This window comes from Phacochoerus africanus, chromosome 3 (genome assembly GCF_016906955.1).
Source record: "Phacochoerus africanus isolate WHEZ1 chromosome 3, ROS_Pafr_v1, whole genome shotgun sequence".
Lineage (NCBI taxonomy): Eukaryota > Metazoa > Chordata > Mammalia > Artiodactyla > Suidae > Phacochoerus > Phacochoerus africanus.
In genome coordinates this window covers 171,624,363-171,644,173 of record NC_062546.1, presented here as the reverse complement: position 1 = coordinate 171,644,173, position 19,811 = coordinate 171,624,363, and the positions used below count along the sequence as shown (strand labels likewise).

The following is a 19,811-nucleotide window of genomic DNA, read 5'->3' as shown; positions in this document are numbered from 1 at the left end:
TGGTGCAGCCCTAAAACGCAAAAAAAAGAAAGAAAACCAATAGTTTAATCAAAATCTTGGCAAAGAACACAAGGGAGACACTCTTCCTGTCCCCTTGCCCTTTCCCTACTCTATTAAAATGAAAGGATAAATCAGAGGGAAGAATACCAGGATGGAGGAAAGGCATTTTAGGTTTTAATCTTGGCTTCATCTCTACCTTGGAAAAGTTATTTAACTATTCTGTGTTTCAGTTTTCCCGTCAGCAAAATGGCAATGTCTGGCTTCTTTACCTCACTCACATGGAGATAATACAAAAGTTAAAATGACCGAGATAAGAAAGTATGTAATTGAACTTTTATATTTCAACTTGAATTAAAAAAAACTATATACTTGCCCTCTACCAATATTAAAAAAGGTTTACAAAGATTAATTCTGTAATTTATGTGGCATAGACCAAATTGTTTGGAATATTGCACTATGTATAAATACAAATGATATGTTCACATCCTCAAAGAATATTTAAGCAGATACTTATTTCAGATCAATAACCATCGACATTGAACTTGAAAGACAAAACTAAAGTATTTAATCCTGACAATTAGTGGTGTATCACTTTCTTTCATGGAACTCATATGCTAAAGCCTTAACCCATATTACCTGTGAACTTTAAGATACTATTATCTTTTCTATCTCTCTAACACATACACGTAACACACATACACACCTTCCTAGTACTACTTTCCCTTCAAATGCTGGTTCAATATAAAATATTATAATCTTAATTGTTTTAATCAGGTCTAAATTATAATTAGAAAACTTGCTAAAATAAATCTGGTGCACGATCTTTTTTTTGCAAATGGAATGACATTAAGAATTATCAAATTTCTACTCAGTCTTCATGGTTCTAAATCTAACTGTTCAGGGAATACTTGTTTAGAGCTAACTTAGTATCAGGCACTGGGGACACAGAGATGAACGTTAATGACATCATCATGACGGAAGATGTTGGTCCTGTTGGATTTCCTTAAAACTTTATGCTCACTGGATTGCTCAAAGGAAGTTTTACAATCCCATTTTCTTTCAAACTGTCCACAACAGATGAAATATAAAGGAATATCAGATATTATTACCTGTTTCTCATTTTGTTACTTGTTAATTATGTCTTAAACAGTCAGGAATTTTATATATATATATTATATATAGTCCCTTTTTAAAATTATACTTGTTCTCTTTTTTTTTCTTTCTCTTGCCTTTTTTTTTTTCTTTCTTCCTTCTCTTCCTTGGAAATATAGAACCTAATTAATTTATATCATTAATATTTTACAGAAAGAGACAGCCTTCATTATAAACTGTTTCCATTTAATAATAAAGCATGTGCTGCATGTGAGTTATAGATTAAAAATATTTTATAAAAATTTATTATTATTATTATATGTTATTCTTTAGGCTTATTAATATTTTGCGGAACCCTTACTTCATACACCTCGTTACACTGTTAAAATTTTTTTTTTTTTTTTTGTTGCTATTTCTTGGGCCGCTCCTGCGGCATATGGAAGTTCCCAGGCTAGGGGTTGAATTGGAGCTGTAGTCACCGGCCTACGCCAGAGCCACAGCAACTCGGGATCCGAGCTGCGTCTGCAACCTACACCACAGCTCACGGCAACGCCGGATCGTTAACCCACAACCTCATGGTTCCTAGTCGGATTCGTTAACCACTGCGCCACGACGGGAACTCCTACACTGTTAAAAATTTTAAGAGTACTCTGTGTCCTAGGCCTGTGTTTTCTTAACACTATTTTCCTCCTACACTCTGTAATATTTCTATCCTCTCCATTCCTTACAAACTACTCTAAGAATACCAATGACATCCTCCTATTCAAATTTCAATATCATTCCTCTGTTCTAGTTCCTTTGACCTTTCAATTAACTCTAATGCTATCAATTTTGGTTCTTAATAGTTTCTAACACTGACTTCCATTATTTCTCAGCTTTCTCACTTTTTTTCTGTTCTTTTGTCTTCTTCACTAATCTATAGTGGGGGGGAAGGGACCCCTAATAGTCTTTACCAATGTTTCTCACACTTCATTTGTTCTCCTAGAGAAGTACATCCACTCAGAAATTCTCAATAACCACTTCTGTGTAGACTATTCCCAAATAATCATGTTGATCTTAGTTAAAAATCTTTATTTGTTGGAGTTCCCATCGTGGCTCAGGGGAAACGAATCTGACTAGTATCCATGAGGATGCAGGTTCAATCCCTGGTCGTGCTCAGTGGGTTAGGATCCAACATTGCTGTGAACTGTGTTATAGGTCACAGAAGCAGCTCAGATCAATTAAATTCTCAAAAAACCATTTCTTTCAGTTGTCCATCAATACCCCATCCAAAGTTCTCATCTTTATCATGTAAATCAGTACTTTTTTCCTAAGCTCCTAGCTGCCACCCTCACTGTTACTCAGACCTCTGAATATTTCTCAATTCTGTAGACTTTCTTTCAATAGCTAAACAGAACCAGATTTGTTCCCTCTACTTTCTCTCACATATGCCTCTTCTTCCTCATTTCCATACCCAAGATTATAAGGTATCTTAATGCAGCTCTTTTTTTATTTTTATTTTAAATTGTGGTTAAATATAAACATTACCATTTTAACCATTTTTGTGTACAGTTCTGTGGCACTAAGTGCATTTCACAATGTTGTGCATCCATCATGACCATCTCCAGAACTTTTTCCATCTTTCCAAATTCAAACTGTATCCATTAAAAAGCCTCAATTTCTTTTTCCTTTTTTAAAACTCTTTCTAGTACTATTTCAATCCATCCCACATATCTTCTAAAACAATCTGCTGCAAATAAGATTTAATTGCCTTTTCCATTTCAAACATCTAATACTGCTCTTTATTATTTATCAGACGAAAAGCAATACTTATACTTTGAATGCAACAGTTGTTCAAAAGATGTTTCGGAGGAGTTCCCATTGTGGCTCAGCGGGTTAAGGACTTGACATGGTGTCCGTGAGGATGCAGGTTTGATCCCTGGCCTCACTCAGTGGGTTAAGGATCCAGTGTTACTATGGCTGTGGCATAGGCAGGCAGTTGCAGCTCCAATTCGACTCTTAGCCTGGGAACTTCCAGATGCTACAGATATGGAAAATCTTCAAAAAAAAAAAAAAATGTTGCTGATAACAATGTCCTGACTAATGCTGACATAAGAATCCTTTTAGTCAGAAATCCTTCTAAAAACCAAAAATTCAGGATTAGAATTTTTAAAAAATCTGTGGTCAAAGTTCTAATAACAGAAATTAAAAGTTCCCCAAAGTTCAAAAGCTCCGATAATATATGATAGTACTTCGACCACTGCTATTTTCAGAAAAACACTTTATAAGTACTCTGCACCTCCAATTAACTGGGAAATACACTTCTTCTTCTTTTTTTTTTTTTTTTGTCTTTTTTAAGAACTACACCCACGGCATATGGAGATTCCCAGACTAGGGGTCGGATCAGAGCTGCAGTTGCTGGCCTACACCACAGCCACAGCAATGTGGGATCTGAGCCGCATCTGCAAGCTACACCACAGCTCACAGCAACACTGGATCCTTAACCCACTGAGGGAGGCTGGAGATCGAACTTACATCCTCAAGGATGCTAGTCAGATTCGTTTCCACTAAGCCATGACGGGAATTCCAAACTGCGAAATATTCTAAACAATAAATGATTGACTTGTAGGCAATCTAAATAATTATTAATTTATTTCATTATATTTTAAAATTATGAACTATTATTAAATCCTTACTCTTTTTAAAGCAAAAAAATTCAACCCCACTACTAATCTGTTTTTAATAGTTCCATTTCATAAATTAGTCCAAAGCTGGTTCAGCTGATTGTTCTTCCTTTTCCTATGCTTTTAATGGTGTTATTCCTATAAGATACAGACCATACATGTCAAACCGTTTTGTACACCACCTAGAAGAATATAATGCAACAACATATTGGTTGTTATTATTAAGGTTTTATATGACAATAATGGCAGTGATATAATATTAACAAAAGGAGGAAAAGCATATATTTGTCTGGCTATTTCAAGTAAGCCTCAAAGAATCATTCACATTAAATGAGTGTTCCTTCATGAATGGCAGGTAGGCAGGGAGAAAGACAGAAGGGAGAATTAAGGGAAAAAAAATAAAGGAAGAGAGGAGAATGAAACAAAAAGAAAGGAAGATAAAGTATTCCGATGGATAACTTACTGCTTCTAATTTCTTATTGCGTCAATTCAGAAAACACTGTTAAGTGCAGCTTCTCAAATGCTGAAAAGGTGCATAAGGAAAACAATGACTGCTAAAACAATCAGAGACCAAACTGAAGACAGACAAGCGATTATGAGCAATTAATTACAGATGCAACTATGGAGTCCTTTCTAAAAACTTTTCCTGGTTCACATCCTTCTGGTAGTAATATTTCTGAACACTAGATGGCAATGAACAAAAGGTTTAAATGAAAGTAAAATGATTAAAGTTGACTTATTTTATATAGGTAGAAAAAAAAAAAGATAACTGCTTCACTTCAAAACATATTTCAATTTTTGACAGCAGTTCCTTTACCTGGGAAGAGATCTGTACATCTCATAAATATCTCCCAATAGATTAGTCCAAGTGCATACATGTCTACTTGTTTCAAAGCTGATTCACAGTCCCTCAGGTTCACAGCTCCTTCTAGAACTTCTGGTGCCATGTATCTGATTGTGCCAACCTAATAAATTAGAGTGATATTTTTCAGGAAAAGAATGTAGCATATTCTGAAAGGCATGGATTAGACCAGAAATTATACATAAATTTCAAGTGAACAATACGTCAATATGTTATCCAAACCTAAGCATGTCATTGAACCTTTCTATACCTGATTTTTTAAAAATCTATAAAATATACTTTTTAGGACATCTTAGTTGCTTCCAGTATTTGGCATATGAACAAAGCTGTTACAAACATTTAGGTGCAGGTTTTTGTCTGAATATAGGATGCCAACAATTCAGTAAATTGTTGAATCTAATGGTAAGACCATGTTAAGCTTTTTGAGAAACTATCAAACTGTCATCCAAAGTTTGCTATTTCATTTTGCATTCCCACCAAAAATGAATGAGTTGCTGTTGCTTCACATCTTCAACAGCATCTGTTATCATGTAACAAATTTTTCATTTTTAAAAAAAATTTTTTAATTTTTTTGTCTTTTTGCCATTTCTTGGGCCACTCCTGCAGCATATAGAGGTTTCCAGGCTAGGGGTCTAATCGGAGCCGTAGCAGCCAGCCTACGCCAGAGCCACAGCAACGCAGGATCCGAGCCGCGTTTGTGACCTACACCACAGCTCATGGCAACGCCGGATCGGTAACCCACTGAGCAAGGGCGGGGATCGAACCCACAACCTCATGGTTCCTAGTTGGAGTCATTAACCACTGCGCCACGACGGGAACTCCAACAAATTTTTCACTATGCAAATAGGTATACGAAGGTATCTTGTTCTCTAATGATGATGTTGAGTAACTTTTATGTTTATTTGCCATCTATATCTTCTTTAATGAGCTGTCTGTTTAGACATTTTATCTATTTTTTAATTGGCTTGTCTTCTTACTGTTGAGTTTTAAGAGTTCTTTTATATTTTTGGATAAAAGTTCTTTATCAGATATATGTTTTCCAAATATTTGCCTTCCGTCTGTGGCTTATTTCTTTATTCTCTTAACAGTATCTTTCACAAAACAGAAGTTTTTAATTTTAATAAATTCATCTTAGCAATTTTTTCTTTAAAAAACCTTTTAAAGCTGTAAAACAATATGTACACCATTTAATATTTTTAAAAATTCACAACAAAAAATATGTATGTATGTTTAGACATGTATGTAATTAGAAAAAAGTTAGGAAGGATATATTCCACATTGTAACAGTGATTATCCAGAAGGTGACTGTCATATCTCAAACTTGGTCATTTAACTTATCAGAAATCAGTTCTGAAGTTCCCATCATGGCTCAGCGGAAACAAATTTCACTAGCATCCATGAGGACGTGGGTTTGATCCCTGGCCTCACTCAGTGGGTTAAGAATCCAGTGTTGCCATGAGCTGTGGTGTAGGTCACAGACGTGGCTCGGATCCTGTGTTGCTGTAGCTATGGCGTAGACCAGCAGCTACAGCTCCAATTAGATCCCTAGCTTGGGAACCTCCATATGCCGCAGCTGCTAAAAAGACCAAAAAAAAAAAAAAAAATCAGTTCCTACAAACTTCCTCCAAATGCACGTGAAAAATGAGTTGAGGATTTCCACTGTGGCACAGTGGGCTGATGATCTGGTAGTGTCACTACAGCAGCTCAGGTCACTGCTATGGCATGAGTTCAATCTCTTATCCAGGAACTTTCAGTGCTGGGTCCGTGGCCAGAAAAAAAAAAAAATGAGTTGGAATGGCAATGATTTCTACAATGAACTGATAATCTTCATGTTATGCCTTCTTTATTTTGTAACTCCTAATATGCTATAATTGGTATTATACAGGATAATTGTCCTGAATTTTTAAATGCAATTCATTATGTTCTCAAAGTATGTCATTGTGATACTTCTGTATACACTCACCTCACTTATGGCTGCATTATCTTCCTCCCCTGGGCGCACCAATCTATTTCCAGTCAGTCTCATGGACAGCCCAAAGTCACTAATAACACAGGTCCCATCATTTTTCACCAGAACATTTCTGCTATTTAAATCGCGATGGGAAATTGCAGGTTTATAGTGATCTGTTTGGATAATTTTCAAATATTTATTAACACTTAAATAGAACTATTAGACATGAAATGAGCATACAGGTAATAAGGGCTATATAAATATAGAAGATATATCAAAATTTCGAATTACAATTCTCACTATTTTTACTATATTTCACAATCTAAGTTCTACTGCATTTATAATTAAGCTTTAAACATTCATCTGCAATTGACAGCCAACATGCTGTTGTTTCTAATTTTAACATCTACTCCCCCCCCTTCATTTTTAGGATAGCAAAAGGAGGCAACAGAGAAAGGAATATTTGTTATAAACAACAGCAAAAAGACAACTTGTCTAAAACAACTATTACTGAAAAAACTGACTTGGCTCCAAAACTGGTATATGTATCTTATACTATTCTTCTAGAGCTTAACAGATCAAACCTATGAGAGAACATTCAAGTTTTGCCCTGATGATTAGGACATCCCTAAAGCCCACCACAGTTCTTAAAATCAAACTAGAAATAATTTTGCAATGGACTAGGAGATACATGAAGGAACTGTTTCCTGATTTTACAGAGAAGCTAAACAGTATTACACTCATTCTATTACTTGTTTATCAGTAGACCATATGTCCATGAAGGCAGAGAGAGAACACATTTTACCTGAATTCAAAATGCTTGGAACACAGTAAATGATTATTGGCTGGAAGAATAAATCTAATCTAAGCCCCTAACCAAAACCATAACTTTTTTATCTTTATAAGAAAACCTTATATAAATCTTACATTGAAATAAAACCATAGCTCTTTTTATTTTGGAGGCTGTACTGGTGGCATTCAGAACTTTTGGGGCCAGGAAGCAAACCTACACCACAGCAGTGACAACACTGGATCCTCAACCTGCTGAGCCACCAGGGAACTCCAAAACCAAAACTCTTAAAATGAAAGAAAATTCTATAGTACAATTCCTGACATTTAAAATAACTCCCTGGGTATAGAAAGGACTAGGGATATTAGAACAAAGTCAATGATAAGTTCACTGAGAATTTATATTAAGGCACAAAAAAAGATTGTATTTATTTCTGTCATTAATATGTATAGGATGGCAATTTCGCCAAAAATGAAACCAAAGATAGACGATAATGATTCATTTGAAATGCGGGGAAAAAAAGAGCAATACCACAATTGGAAGGAAAAAAAGCAGTTATCAAGTTTTGTCTTCTAAGAGTTGATTTCTTTCTTATTTTCTCCTCTTCCCACTTCCTGGTTCAGCCATCCAAAGACTGTACTAACATGGCTCATTCAACCCCTAAAAGAGCTGCATTTCTTACTCTGGATAAAATCACAACATAAGCATATGTGGTATAATCTCGAGCTGATACTTATATAAGAAAATTTACAGAGACGTTGGAAAATGTTTGTATAGTAACACCAAATCAATACTTAAACTATTTCACAGATTAGGAAAACCAGGTTAATAAGGCAAAGAATGTGTAATGAGTTAGCGAGACAGCTGGCTAGAGGGAAAATAGGGTAATACTTTCTGCTACTTTAAAAAAAGAAAAAGAGGAGTTCCCATTGTGACTCAGCGAAAATGAATCTGACTAGTATCTCTAAGGACAGAGGTTCGGTCCCCAGCCTCACTCGGTGGATTAAGGCTCTGGCACCGCTGTGAGCTGTGGTGTAGGTGGCAGACACAGCTCAGATCTGGCATTGCTGTGGCTGTGGCATAGGTGGACGGCTACAGATCTGATTCAACCCCTAGCCTGGGAACCTCCATGTATCACGAGTACGGCCCTAAAAAGACAAATAAAATAATAAAAAAGAAAAAGAAAAAAATGAAAAGAAAAGAGGACAGGGAGGAAGCAAAGGTGGAAGGAGTGAGAGAGGAATTAAGGAAAAAGAAGAGAAAAGAAGAGACAAGATAGGATTCATCACCACTGCAAAGGGGAGAACTATATACTGTCCTTTCGAGACTTCTTTTCCCCTCAAAGTTCCCCTCAATATTCATTTTAATTTTTTTAATTGAGGGAGGGGGTTATGGTTTTCAGGAAAAGGGGCAGAACATGTAATGATTTTGCCCTGGGCAATAGTGCTACATTTAGCAATTGGCAATTACCCATGGGAAAGTGGGACACAATATTATGTTAAAAAATAAAACCTGAACAAAAAATAGTCTCTCTGTGGCTATGTATACACACAGACATACATGTAGAGCGGAAGACCTGAAAAGATGTACCTAAGGTAGTTAATAGTAATTTCTGGTAAGACTTGAGTAATCTACCTATCTTCTTTCTTTCCTAGATTTTTTTCATGATAATGTTATACTGACATTATCATTAGGAAAAACGTTCATAGGGAGAACCAAACAAACAGCTTCAACTGCTCTTTTTCCTGATGTAAAAAATAGCTGAATAAGTAATAATAATATTATTCCTTACTAAAAAATTTCTATGCTAAAACACAAAGTTCTATCTGAAGATACCAGGAAGAACAGAGTTCTCTGAAAAAAGGGGGAATACTTTAAATGTTTTGAAATAGGACAGTGCAGATGGAATACTTTTTAATAATTAGGTAAAACCAAAAATCCATATAGTTATTATACTATTGTTTTATAAATAGCATACAAATAGTTGATTTTTAAAAAGGTTAACTTATTTAGTGATTAATATCAAGTCATGTTTTAGAATAATACCAGTGCATAAATAAAACTCATATTTGATGACGACCATTCTTTTCAGCCAATATTTGACTGGAAACCTTGCTGAATCATCTAAGCCTTGAAAAGGGGGATTAGGATGGTATTTTAAGTTCTGTGCTATGCCAGCTCTTTAAAGAAGTTATAATATTTAAGTGTAAGAAAACACAATCTAAATTTAGTGCCAAAGCACTAAAGTAAGTGCATTAAGTTGCTGGCATAGGCAATAATATTGGTCAATTCTGTATTCAGCAAAAGTAAGATCTCAAGATAAATGAACTGATAAATTATTCAGGAAAAGTTATTTATATATGAAGCAGCAGCTAGAAAAGAAAAGACGATCCATGCTATTATAAAATGGAACAAAGACCTTAAAAAAGTGATACACTGAAAATTCTCATTACATAGAGAAACTGAAAAAAAAAATGGATGACAAGAAAATGCTGTAAGGATGAAAGCACAAACACAGCAAAGCTAATTTAGAGGTGCCTGCAATGTGAGGTATATTTTGAAACAATGTGAAAAGGCAAATATACAAAAATACCCTTCGAAATACTAGCAAAAATGTGCATAAAGGCTGAATAAAACTGTAGTTATGGCAAGGAACACAATCATACAGTTCTGACACACTGGCAAATACTGACCCTCACCATACCTTCATTCTCTTCTTCCTATTTAGTTATAGAACTTAGTGTTATGAGGCAGTGATGCACCCCACTAAAAAATCAAAAACAAATTATATCAAGCATTCCTTACAGTTAAAAATGGTAGGAAAGCATGGACTATGTTCTGGGAAACAAAACATAAGCATGGGAGTGGAACTGCTGGAGGCAAAAGGGGGCAATTCCTTCCTTTTCCTTTTCTCTGAGGATCGAATATAGCTTGACAGACAATAAGGGGACCTTAAAAACATAAACTATATATAAAGAGACTAACTCTCTCTAGAGTCTTACTAACTCTCCCTACATTCTTACTTGAAAAAAAAAAAAAAGATTTCATTCTCATTGAAACTTGTTACTTTCTACCCCCATCATAAGATTCAGACAAACCTAATATAAGTAAGAGAAGCACTGATTTATTCAAAGATACACCTGGGAGTTCCCTGGTGGCCCAGCAGTTAAGGATCTGGCATTGTTACTGCTTGAGGTTCCTGTGGCTCCAGTTACAGATGCCTGGCCTAGGAAATTCCGCATGCTACAAGCACACCAAAAACGAAAAAAAGAAAAATTTTTGGTTTTATTCTAAAGATCAATGGAATTCATGTAATATAAAACTAAAGAACTGATAATCCATTGTAGTTTATTTAAATAAGCAAAATAAATGCAAGGAAAATAGAATACACCCTAACTAAGAGGTTTGTAACCAAGGTCCACAGATGAACTTCAAAGGGTCTGAGAACTCTTACAATCAAAAGAACATTTTTTTTTTTAATGGCTGCACCCACGGCATATGGAATTTTCCCAGCCAGGGACTGAATCTGAGCCGCAACTGTAACCTTTGCCACTAGGTCCTTTAACCCACTGCATTGGGCGACCCAAGCTGCTGAAGTCAGATTCTTAACTCACTTCTGTGCAGCAAGAACACCAAAAGAACATTTTGAAAAATAAGCCCATACATGTATCTTTATAGGAAGGAAAATGTTCAGAGTTTTAATTAAAATCTCAGTGGAATCTATGACCCCACCTGGAGTGCTTAAGTTCTTTTTCTTATTTTCCTTATTAAATTTCAAATGTTTTCTCATGCTAGATCTTTTGAACAACTGGCTGATAATAAATCTGTTAGGATATAAAAAACACCTTTACTGTGAAGATATGAAAATATGAATTTTGGCCCCACATGGTTGTCATGATCCTCTATTCACTGTCTTACCTCCTCGAGGTAATTCTGTATGAAGATAAGCCAGTCCTCTAGTCACAGAATGAGCCAGGCGGCAAGAGCTTACCCAGTCACTTGTATGGAGGCTTAAATACTTGCATAGAGATCCCTGTACAAAAAAAGGGGGGTGGGAATTAATTAACTAGAACATGAGACAAATTAGCAGCTGTATAAAAAGGATCTGTATGTTAGGATTTCATGGAGATCTAATGAATTATGACATTTCAGAATCTTAAAGAAATATATTTCTGTGGGTAGAGAGAGAAAGAGAGGATGGAAAGGAAAACAAATATTATCGATTCTTATTTCTCCAATATTAAAAATTATAAAGTTACTTAATTTTAAAGGCTTCTTTTAGGAGTTCTCTTATGGCACACTCTTGTGGGTTGAGGATCTGGTGTTCTCATTGCAGCAGCTAGGGGGTGGGTTTGATCCCTTGCTACGGAACATCCATATGCCACAGGCATGGCCAATAAATAAATAAATAAATACTGCTTTGATTTATCAACTAATAGAGGATAAAAAAAAGTCTTCCCTACATTTTATGCTGTATTTCTTACCAGTACAAATACAAATTACACTATTTTGTTTTACAAATAGAAAACAAAAGGCCTATAAAAATATATATGTGTCAATGCTACTCCACAAACTATTTTTGCCAGTCTGGGATAAGGAATGTGCATAAGAATGAATGTCAATCAAAGTATTGCTTCCTTGAGGTGTTGGTGGCATAGTGGTTAGCATAGCTGCCTTCCAAAGTATTGCTTCCTTCATCAAGAAAGCCTTACTAAGAGAGAGACAAAAAAAGAGAGGGAGGAATCAAACAGTTTCCGTCACATTCTGGTCTAAGATCCTTATCTCACTGTAGACAATTAATAATCACTTTGCAAACTAGCAATATTCTTTATAACAGGGGTCCTCCTGCAAATCTGACTACATATAAATGTCATTTAGCATTTGTGAAAAACTTACATTGGGATAATACTCCATCACAAGCAAATACTCCATGCGTCCATCAGCAGTAACTCTCTCATCTCCAACTATAAAGCGAGCAATGTTGTCATGTTCCATCAAAGGCACTCTGTAAATACTCTTCTCATTGATAAAATTCTGACGGTTTGCAAAGGAAAACACCTTTACAGCAACTGGACGTTCATCTAAGGAACCTTTATATACAGATCCATATCGACCACGGCCAATCAGCTGTAAATTTGTTTTGAAGAAAGCAATGTATTATTTCATATCACAACTGAACAATCAAATATATTACATTATAATGTATAAATCCATAGGTATATACCACCTCTATATTGCTTGGTTTAAATTACTGTATTATCAAGAAACTAATAAAGTCAGCATCTTACATGACATGCCTCAGGAACTCCGACCAGACCTAGCCCTCCCATGGATGACAACTATAAACACAGAACAAAATTTTAAAAAGAAAACTAAAAATGCTAGAGAATGAAAAAAAGTAGGTAGATGCTGAGAGGAGTCAACAGTTAGAAGAAAGGAATGGCATAAGATGAGCTATCCATTTTTACTGCTTTTATCCTATGGGCAGGCTGAAACCTGCATTGGTCATTCACCTAAAGAACTTTTATATCGACCCCGGCAAATCAGCTGTAAATTTGTTTTGAAGAAAGATATTATTCCATACCACAAATGAACAAACAAATTTACTAAAACTACAATAGAAAATCTATACTCTTTCTGGCCCAAGGAACTACGGTACAGAATCTGGGCAACCATAGCTGCTAGAAAATGAAGGGAGAACCCAGAAAGGAGAATCAAGAGAGTGGGACCCCAAAGAATGCATGGGATAGACTTCAGCTAAAGACAAAGCAAATAAACTTCCACTCAAGAGATGAATTTACAGAGTTCCCGCTGTGGCACAGAGGAAATGAATCCGATTAGGAACCATGAGATTGTGGGCTCAATCCCTGGCCTCGCTCAGTGGGTTAAGGATCCGGTGTTACCATGAGTTTGGTGTAAGTCAGACTTGGCTGGTATCCAGTGTTGCTGTGGTGTAGGCCAGTGGCTATAGCTCCAATCTGAGACCCCCAGCCTGGGAACGTCCATATGCCTCAGGAGCGGCCCTAAAAAGCCAAAAAAAAAAAAAAGAGAGACATGATTTGGAACATGTCCAACCAAGTTAATCGCCTAATAAAACAATAAAATGAACATACTTTAGAAGAACCTAACAGAACACAGGGTCTCCACAATATAAACATTCACAATATCTAGTAAAATACAATACAATAAAAAGTTACCCCAAAAACTCCAACAAGATGCAACTATTCTCTTCATTTTTGGCTTCTAGAATTTGTCTGAACTTTTATTGAAAATGGTCTAGGGAATTTACAATAGTTGATTTAAAGATATTTGTTATATTTCATTCACTATTTCTAGTTTAAAATTTAACAGATAGATTGCCCTTTAGAAAGGTTGTATCAATATAAGTTAAATCAGCAATGTTTGGGAGTATTTCTTTTACTCTGTCCAGGATGAAATCTAATAGTTTTAATTACTATTTTTTCTGATTTAGTAAATTAGACATCTTATTATACATTGGTTGTATCAATATAAGTTAAATCAGCAATGTTTGGGAGTACTTCTTTTACTCTGTCCAGGATGAAATCTAATAGTTTTAATTACTATTTTTTCTGATTTAGTAAATTAGACATCTTATTATACATTTATTAGGCATATTCATTTCTGTGAATTGACAGTTCATCTCGTGTCTATTTTTAATGGACTATTTCATGTTGATTTATAACAGCTGTTTATCAATTTTTTGTGTATTGAAATACCTTTACTGAATTTTTTTTAACTTTTATTAAACTTTTCTTCTAAACAGAAGATTCTTAAATTTAAAACGTTTTAGATAGTCTATTATATCATTCTATTATTTAATAGTTTCTGTTTGTGGACCATATAGTTCATTGATCCTAATAAAGACCATAAAAACATATATCACAGTAAGACCTTTTTTTCTTCTTTTTCTTTTTCTTTTTTTAGGGCCGCACCTGCAGCATACAGAGGTTCCCAGGTTAGGGGTCAAATAGGACCTGAAGCTGACAGCCAATGCCACAGCCACAGCAAGGTGGGATCCGAGCTGTGTCTGTGACCTACACCACAGCTAATGGCAAAGCTGGATCCTTAACCCACTGAGCAAGGCCAGGGATCAAATCTGCGTCCTCAGGGATGCTAGTTAGATTCATTTCCACTGAGCCACGATGGGAACTCCTCTAATATATTTTAATAAACCCTTTTCCCTAACTTTTAAAAATCTCATTTGTTTTATTTTGCTCCACAGCACTTACTACTACTTGAAATAATGTACATTTGACCTTTGAACCCACCCTCCATACAGCCCCCAATCCATATATAACTTAGCATTGAAACTCCATATATATGTGAATCCTATGTATCATACCACAGTTCTGCATCCTTAGATTCAAGCAACAGTGGGTAGTATAGTACTATAGTATCTGCTATTGAAAAGATCCATGTATGAGTGGACCCATACAGTTCAAACCCATGTTGTTCAAGGGTCAACTGTACTTTCATTTATTTACCCACTTGTAGACTCTCTCCCACTAGAATATAAGCCTCCTGAGGGACATCTGTATTGTTCACCAGTATTCTCAGTGCCTAGAATAGGCCTTGGCCTAAAATTGATAATAAATGTTCACTGAATAAAGGAATGATTTAGTGAACTAAGGAAGTCACTGTGCCATATATACTATGAGAGAAGAAAAAGCAGCCCATAATCTAAGAACAATCTTACCTCCAACAGTTTCAGATTATCCAGGTCGAGAGAGGGCTCTGATGCTGCTGCCTCCATCATGTTCATACTGTGAAGACCTTGTTTACGATCTCCTAGAGGAATTGCAAAAAGAAGCTGCTAAAGTGTGGCTCTCTTAAAATGAAAATCTTTATTACAATCTATTAGAGTTAAAAAGAAGATCTACAGAAGGACAGACAGCAAGGCTTATGCCTAATGTGAATGGGAATAAAACTATTTACTAAACTAGGAATCATCCATAAACTGGAGTTCCCACTGTGGCTCAGTGGTTAACAAATCTGACTAGGAACCATGAGGATGCAGATTCGATCCCTGGCCTCGCTCAGTGGGTTAAGGATCCGGCATTGCCGTGAGCTGTGGTATAGGTTGCAGATGAAGCTCAGATCCCGCGTTGCTGTGGCTCTGGCGTAGGCTGGCAGATATATCTCCGATTGGACCCCTAGCCTGGGAACCTCCATATGCCACGGGTATGACCCTAGAAAAGGCAAAAAAAAAATTATAAATTGGAATCATCCATAAATTAAGATGAAAGATGAATTTCAGATGATGGTTCCAGCAGCAGACCCAATATAAAACCCTAAGAAATACTACAGAAACATTAAAAAAGTTTTTATTAAAGTTATTCAAATGAATGAATAGGTGCTAATTTTCTAAAAAGCTCATCAAACCTAAGGATTATTAGAACCAATTGGACTTCAGATGATACTGAGGAATTACTTTTAGATGTGAAAATGGTATTGTGGTTATTTTAAGTCCTTATATTTCAGAGATGATACTAAAATATTTATAAGTAAGTGATACCTGTGACTTATTTCAAAATAATCCAGTGGCATGGAAGGGTGTAGTGAATGGGAATAATGATGATACACAGATGTGATCATCATGGAAGCTGAGTGATAAGTATTTTGGCATATGTTTGAAATCTTTCACAGGAACTAAGGGGAAAAAAGTTTGTTAAGAGAGAAGGATGGCTCTGGGGCTACAACAGCACAGAGATGTCTTTTAGCACAACAATTTTTTTTTTAAGAAAATGAACTCTGATTAAATGCCATGTTTAATAAATAACAAAAAGTTATATTTTTACCTGTCAGCATCCTGTATCCAAAGCATAAGGCAACTATCAAAACAGCTAATACAGAGACTGATGCCAGAGCAATGATTATTGTCTCATCTTGGTTAAATGAATGAGGTGGACCTAAAAGAAAACAAATTTTAAATATAATCATCCCTCATTTGTGGATATTTTGTTAAATACCGACAGAATGATTCCATATACAGTCAAATCAACAATGTTTTTACATCAAAGGAAATGAAAAAATTAATAAATTTGCAATAGTTGCAATTTATATATATATACATACATATATATATTTATTTAATCATACGGATTATTTTGTATAGACCTAGAACACTGAAACTCCTGGTAGTTGTGTTCCTAATTACTGAAATCTACTACATCATGGACCAGCACAAACAGAACAGTATAATATTTAAGAGAACAGTCCTTGGAATCACATTTTGGATGGGGGTGGGGTGGGGAGAGTACACCCACGGCATATGGAAGTTCCCAGACTAGGGGTCCAATCAGAGCTGCAGCTGCCAGCCTATACCACAGCCACAGCAACACCAGATTCGAGCTGCGTCTGCAATCTACACCACAGCTCACGGCAATGCTGGATCCTTAACCCGCTGAGAGAGGCCAAGGATCAAACCCACATCCTCATGGATACTAGCTGGGTTCGTTACCACTGGGCCATGATGGGAACTCCTCACGTTTGGTTTTAAATCTTCACTCTATTACTACTCTCTCAGTAGCCTTTAGATAACTGACTTTTCTGATATTCAATTCTCTCATTTGAAAAACAGTACTCTCTATCTCACAAGTCTTCTGTTAGGGCCTAGGCAGGAGTCCACCTATGAAATAAATGACAGTTGTTTATCCATATTGATACTATGATTACTAATGAAAAGAGTATAGCTTTGCAGACAGTTAAACCTCAACTGGATTTAAAATTCAGTTCTTCCACACAGTCTATGACCTTCAGAATATTTCTTTGTCTAAGCCTAAGCTTATTCACTTGCAGAAAGAGAATGCACATGTCTAAATCGCAGGCCGGTTAGAACATTTTATGTGTTAGTTACATTCTGTGGATTGGATCATATCTAGAGAAACACCCTTTAGAATGGTTGTCTACAAACTGAAGCACATCTAGAAGAGAGCAAGTAGAATAGTGAAGGTTTAAGAACTGTGAAATGTGATGGGTAGAAAGAACAGTTAAGAGTCCAACATGGAAAAAGAGAAAACTTGAGGGGATATGATAACTCATGACAAAATATGCACCTGTGGCTAGAAATAATAACAAGACGCAATCAGTGTGTGTTCAAGGACAGCAGTTATTAGTTGTTCTTCATAAAGACAAACTCATGGTTTATAAACAGCTGTCTAAAATGGAATGAATTATCTTAGGAAATAGCTGTTCATATTCATTTAACTGGAGGTACTCATGCAGTACTTGATAATGACCACAACCTAGGCCTGATGATTGCTAATATCTTTACTGAATCATTATTTGTACTCTATCAAAATCAAGCACATGGTATTTTAAATCTTTCTCACTTGGGACATTATTTTGTATCAAACTAGAAGCTTCTTTGGCAAAGGCAAAAGCAAGCATGGCAAAGAGTTTCTCTGATGGGCGTTCCTGTTCTAAATGAATGTATTTTTCAGTCAAATTAAGCACAATTAAATATTAAAATGTGAAACAGTATTTTTACAGAAGGATCTGTTGACTCACTATAATATTCTTTCAATCTGCTGGACATTAACTGGATTTTAATAGACTTTAACATATTAATAATTGTATATTACTATTTTAACATACAGAATAAATTATAAGGAAACTATATAAAAAACCTCATTTTAATGTGAGACATTTCATACACATTCTACAATGACTACAATCTAAAAAGAGAAAAAAGTGTTGGCAAGAATGTGAAGACAAATTAGAACACTTGTATATTATTGTTGAAATGTAAATGGTGCGGGTACTGTAGAAAACATTATGGAAGTTCCTCAAAAGGTTAAAGTTAGCATTATAAGACCCAGCAATTCCACTCCTAGTCATATACCAGAAAAGAACTGAAAACAAGTGTTCCAGCAAAAATTTCTACAGAAATGTACATGGTATCACTAACCACAACAGCCAAAAGTGGGAACAACAAAAATGTTCATCAATTGATGAATAAACAAAAGCTGGTTATCCATACAGTGGATATACAAAAGGTCACATATTCTATGATTCCATTTAGATGAAATACCCAGAACAAGGAAATCCACAGAGACAGGAAACAGATTAGCAGTTTCCAGGGGTTAGGGTGTACAGGAAATCTGTAGTGACTGCTTAACAGGTACAGAATTTCTTTTTGTATTGATGACAATATTCTGGAACTAGATAGAGGTGATGGTTGTTGCACACACTGTGGATACACTGAATGGCACACTTTAACACGGTTATTTCTATGTCATATAAGTTTTACCTTTAAAAAAATAACCGATTTTAGTTATTTGACTACTCAAAAGAAAAACTGTATTTTCAACACACGGAAAACACAGATATATACACACACACAAACTAAATAGTAATTAATAGATTCTTTGGTTGGTTTTTAGGGCCTCGATCACAGCATATGAAAGCTCCCAGGCTAGGGGTGGAATCAGAGCTGCAGCTGCTGGCCTACACCACAGCCACAGCAATGCCAAATCCAAACCGTGTCTGCGACCTACACCACAGCTCATGGCAATGCCACATCTTTAACCCACTGAGTGAGGACAGGATCAAACCCAAATCCTTATAGATAATAGTTGGGTTTGTTATCACTGCACCACAATGGGGACTCTGACAGATTCTTTACTATAGTGAGATAAACACAAATATTTATGTGCTTATTGATCTTACCTTTATTGACTACGAATATCACCGACTGACAGATACTTTGTATTTTTTTTAAGGTAACTCTGAAGCTTTAAATTATGGTATAAGACAATCAGATTATAGACATTAATATGGACGCTCACATTTTATTTTTATGATCTGTTAAGGTCAAAAAGAGAAATGGTAGCAAATGAAAACCGGAGGGCAGAAGGAAAAACAAAGATATATAGTGGAAAACAGTGACACGTAAAGAAGAGAATTTCTAAGAAGGCAGAAGAAAGACCAAAAGGTGTTCCATGGTGAATGCTGATTTGACATGGCTGTTCCTATAAAATTTTAGCATTCTATTGCAGTGAATATCAAAGAATATGTCACCCATTTTAAAATCATTCTGAAGTTTAAATGTGCAGTCCTCAGCCTTGCTCTTAGTATTTTAAATAGACTTTATTTCGAGCTGTTTAGGTTTTATGGAAAAACTACGCAAAGTTCTGAAAGTTCTCATATACCAACCCCCAGCACACTGTTTCTCCTGTTATTAATAGGTTCCAGTAGTGTGTACTATGGACTGAACTGCAATCCCTTAAAACTCACATGCTGAAAAAAAACTCGTATGTTGAAGTCTTTAACTGACAATGTGATGACTTATGGGTCCTTTGGGAGATAATTAGGTTTAAATGAGGCCATAAGAGTGGGCTTGCAATGGGATTAGTGTCCTTATGAGACAAGAGAGAGCTTATTACTTTCTCTTTCTGCCATGGTAGGACAGTGAGAAGGCAGCCACTGTTT

General features: G+C 35.7%; 1 protein-coding gene across 1 annotated transcript in view; it reads right to left on the bottom strand.

The window, feature by feature from the left end:
* BMPR2 (bone morphogenetic protein receptor type 2) overlaps positions 1 to 19,811 on the bottom strand; it is a 161,413-nt gene that overhangs the window by 12,980 nt on the left and 128,622 nt on the right. The window contains exons 4-9 of the mRNA XM_047773262.1: positions 16,178 to 16,288; positions 15,076 to 15,167; positions 12,255 to 12,485; positions 11,277 to 11,391; positions 6,581 to 6,741; positions 4,573 to 4,720 (exon numbers count right to left, since the gene is read on the bottom strand). Coding sequence (XP_047629218.1) covers positions 4,573 to 4,720; positions 6,581 to 6,741; positions 11,277 to 11,391; positions 12,255 to 12,485; positions 15,076 to 15,167; positions 16,178 to 16,288 — 858 coding nt within the window. The remainder of the gene's footprint in view (positions 1 to 4,572; positions 4,721 to 6,580; positions 6,742 to 11,276; positions 11,392 to 12,254; positions 12,486 to 15,075; positions 15,168 to 16,177; positions 16,289 to 19,811) is intronic.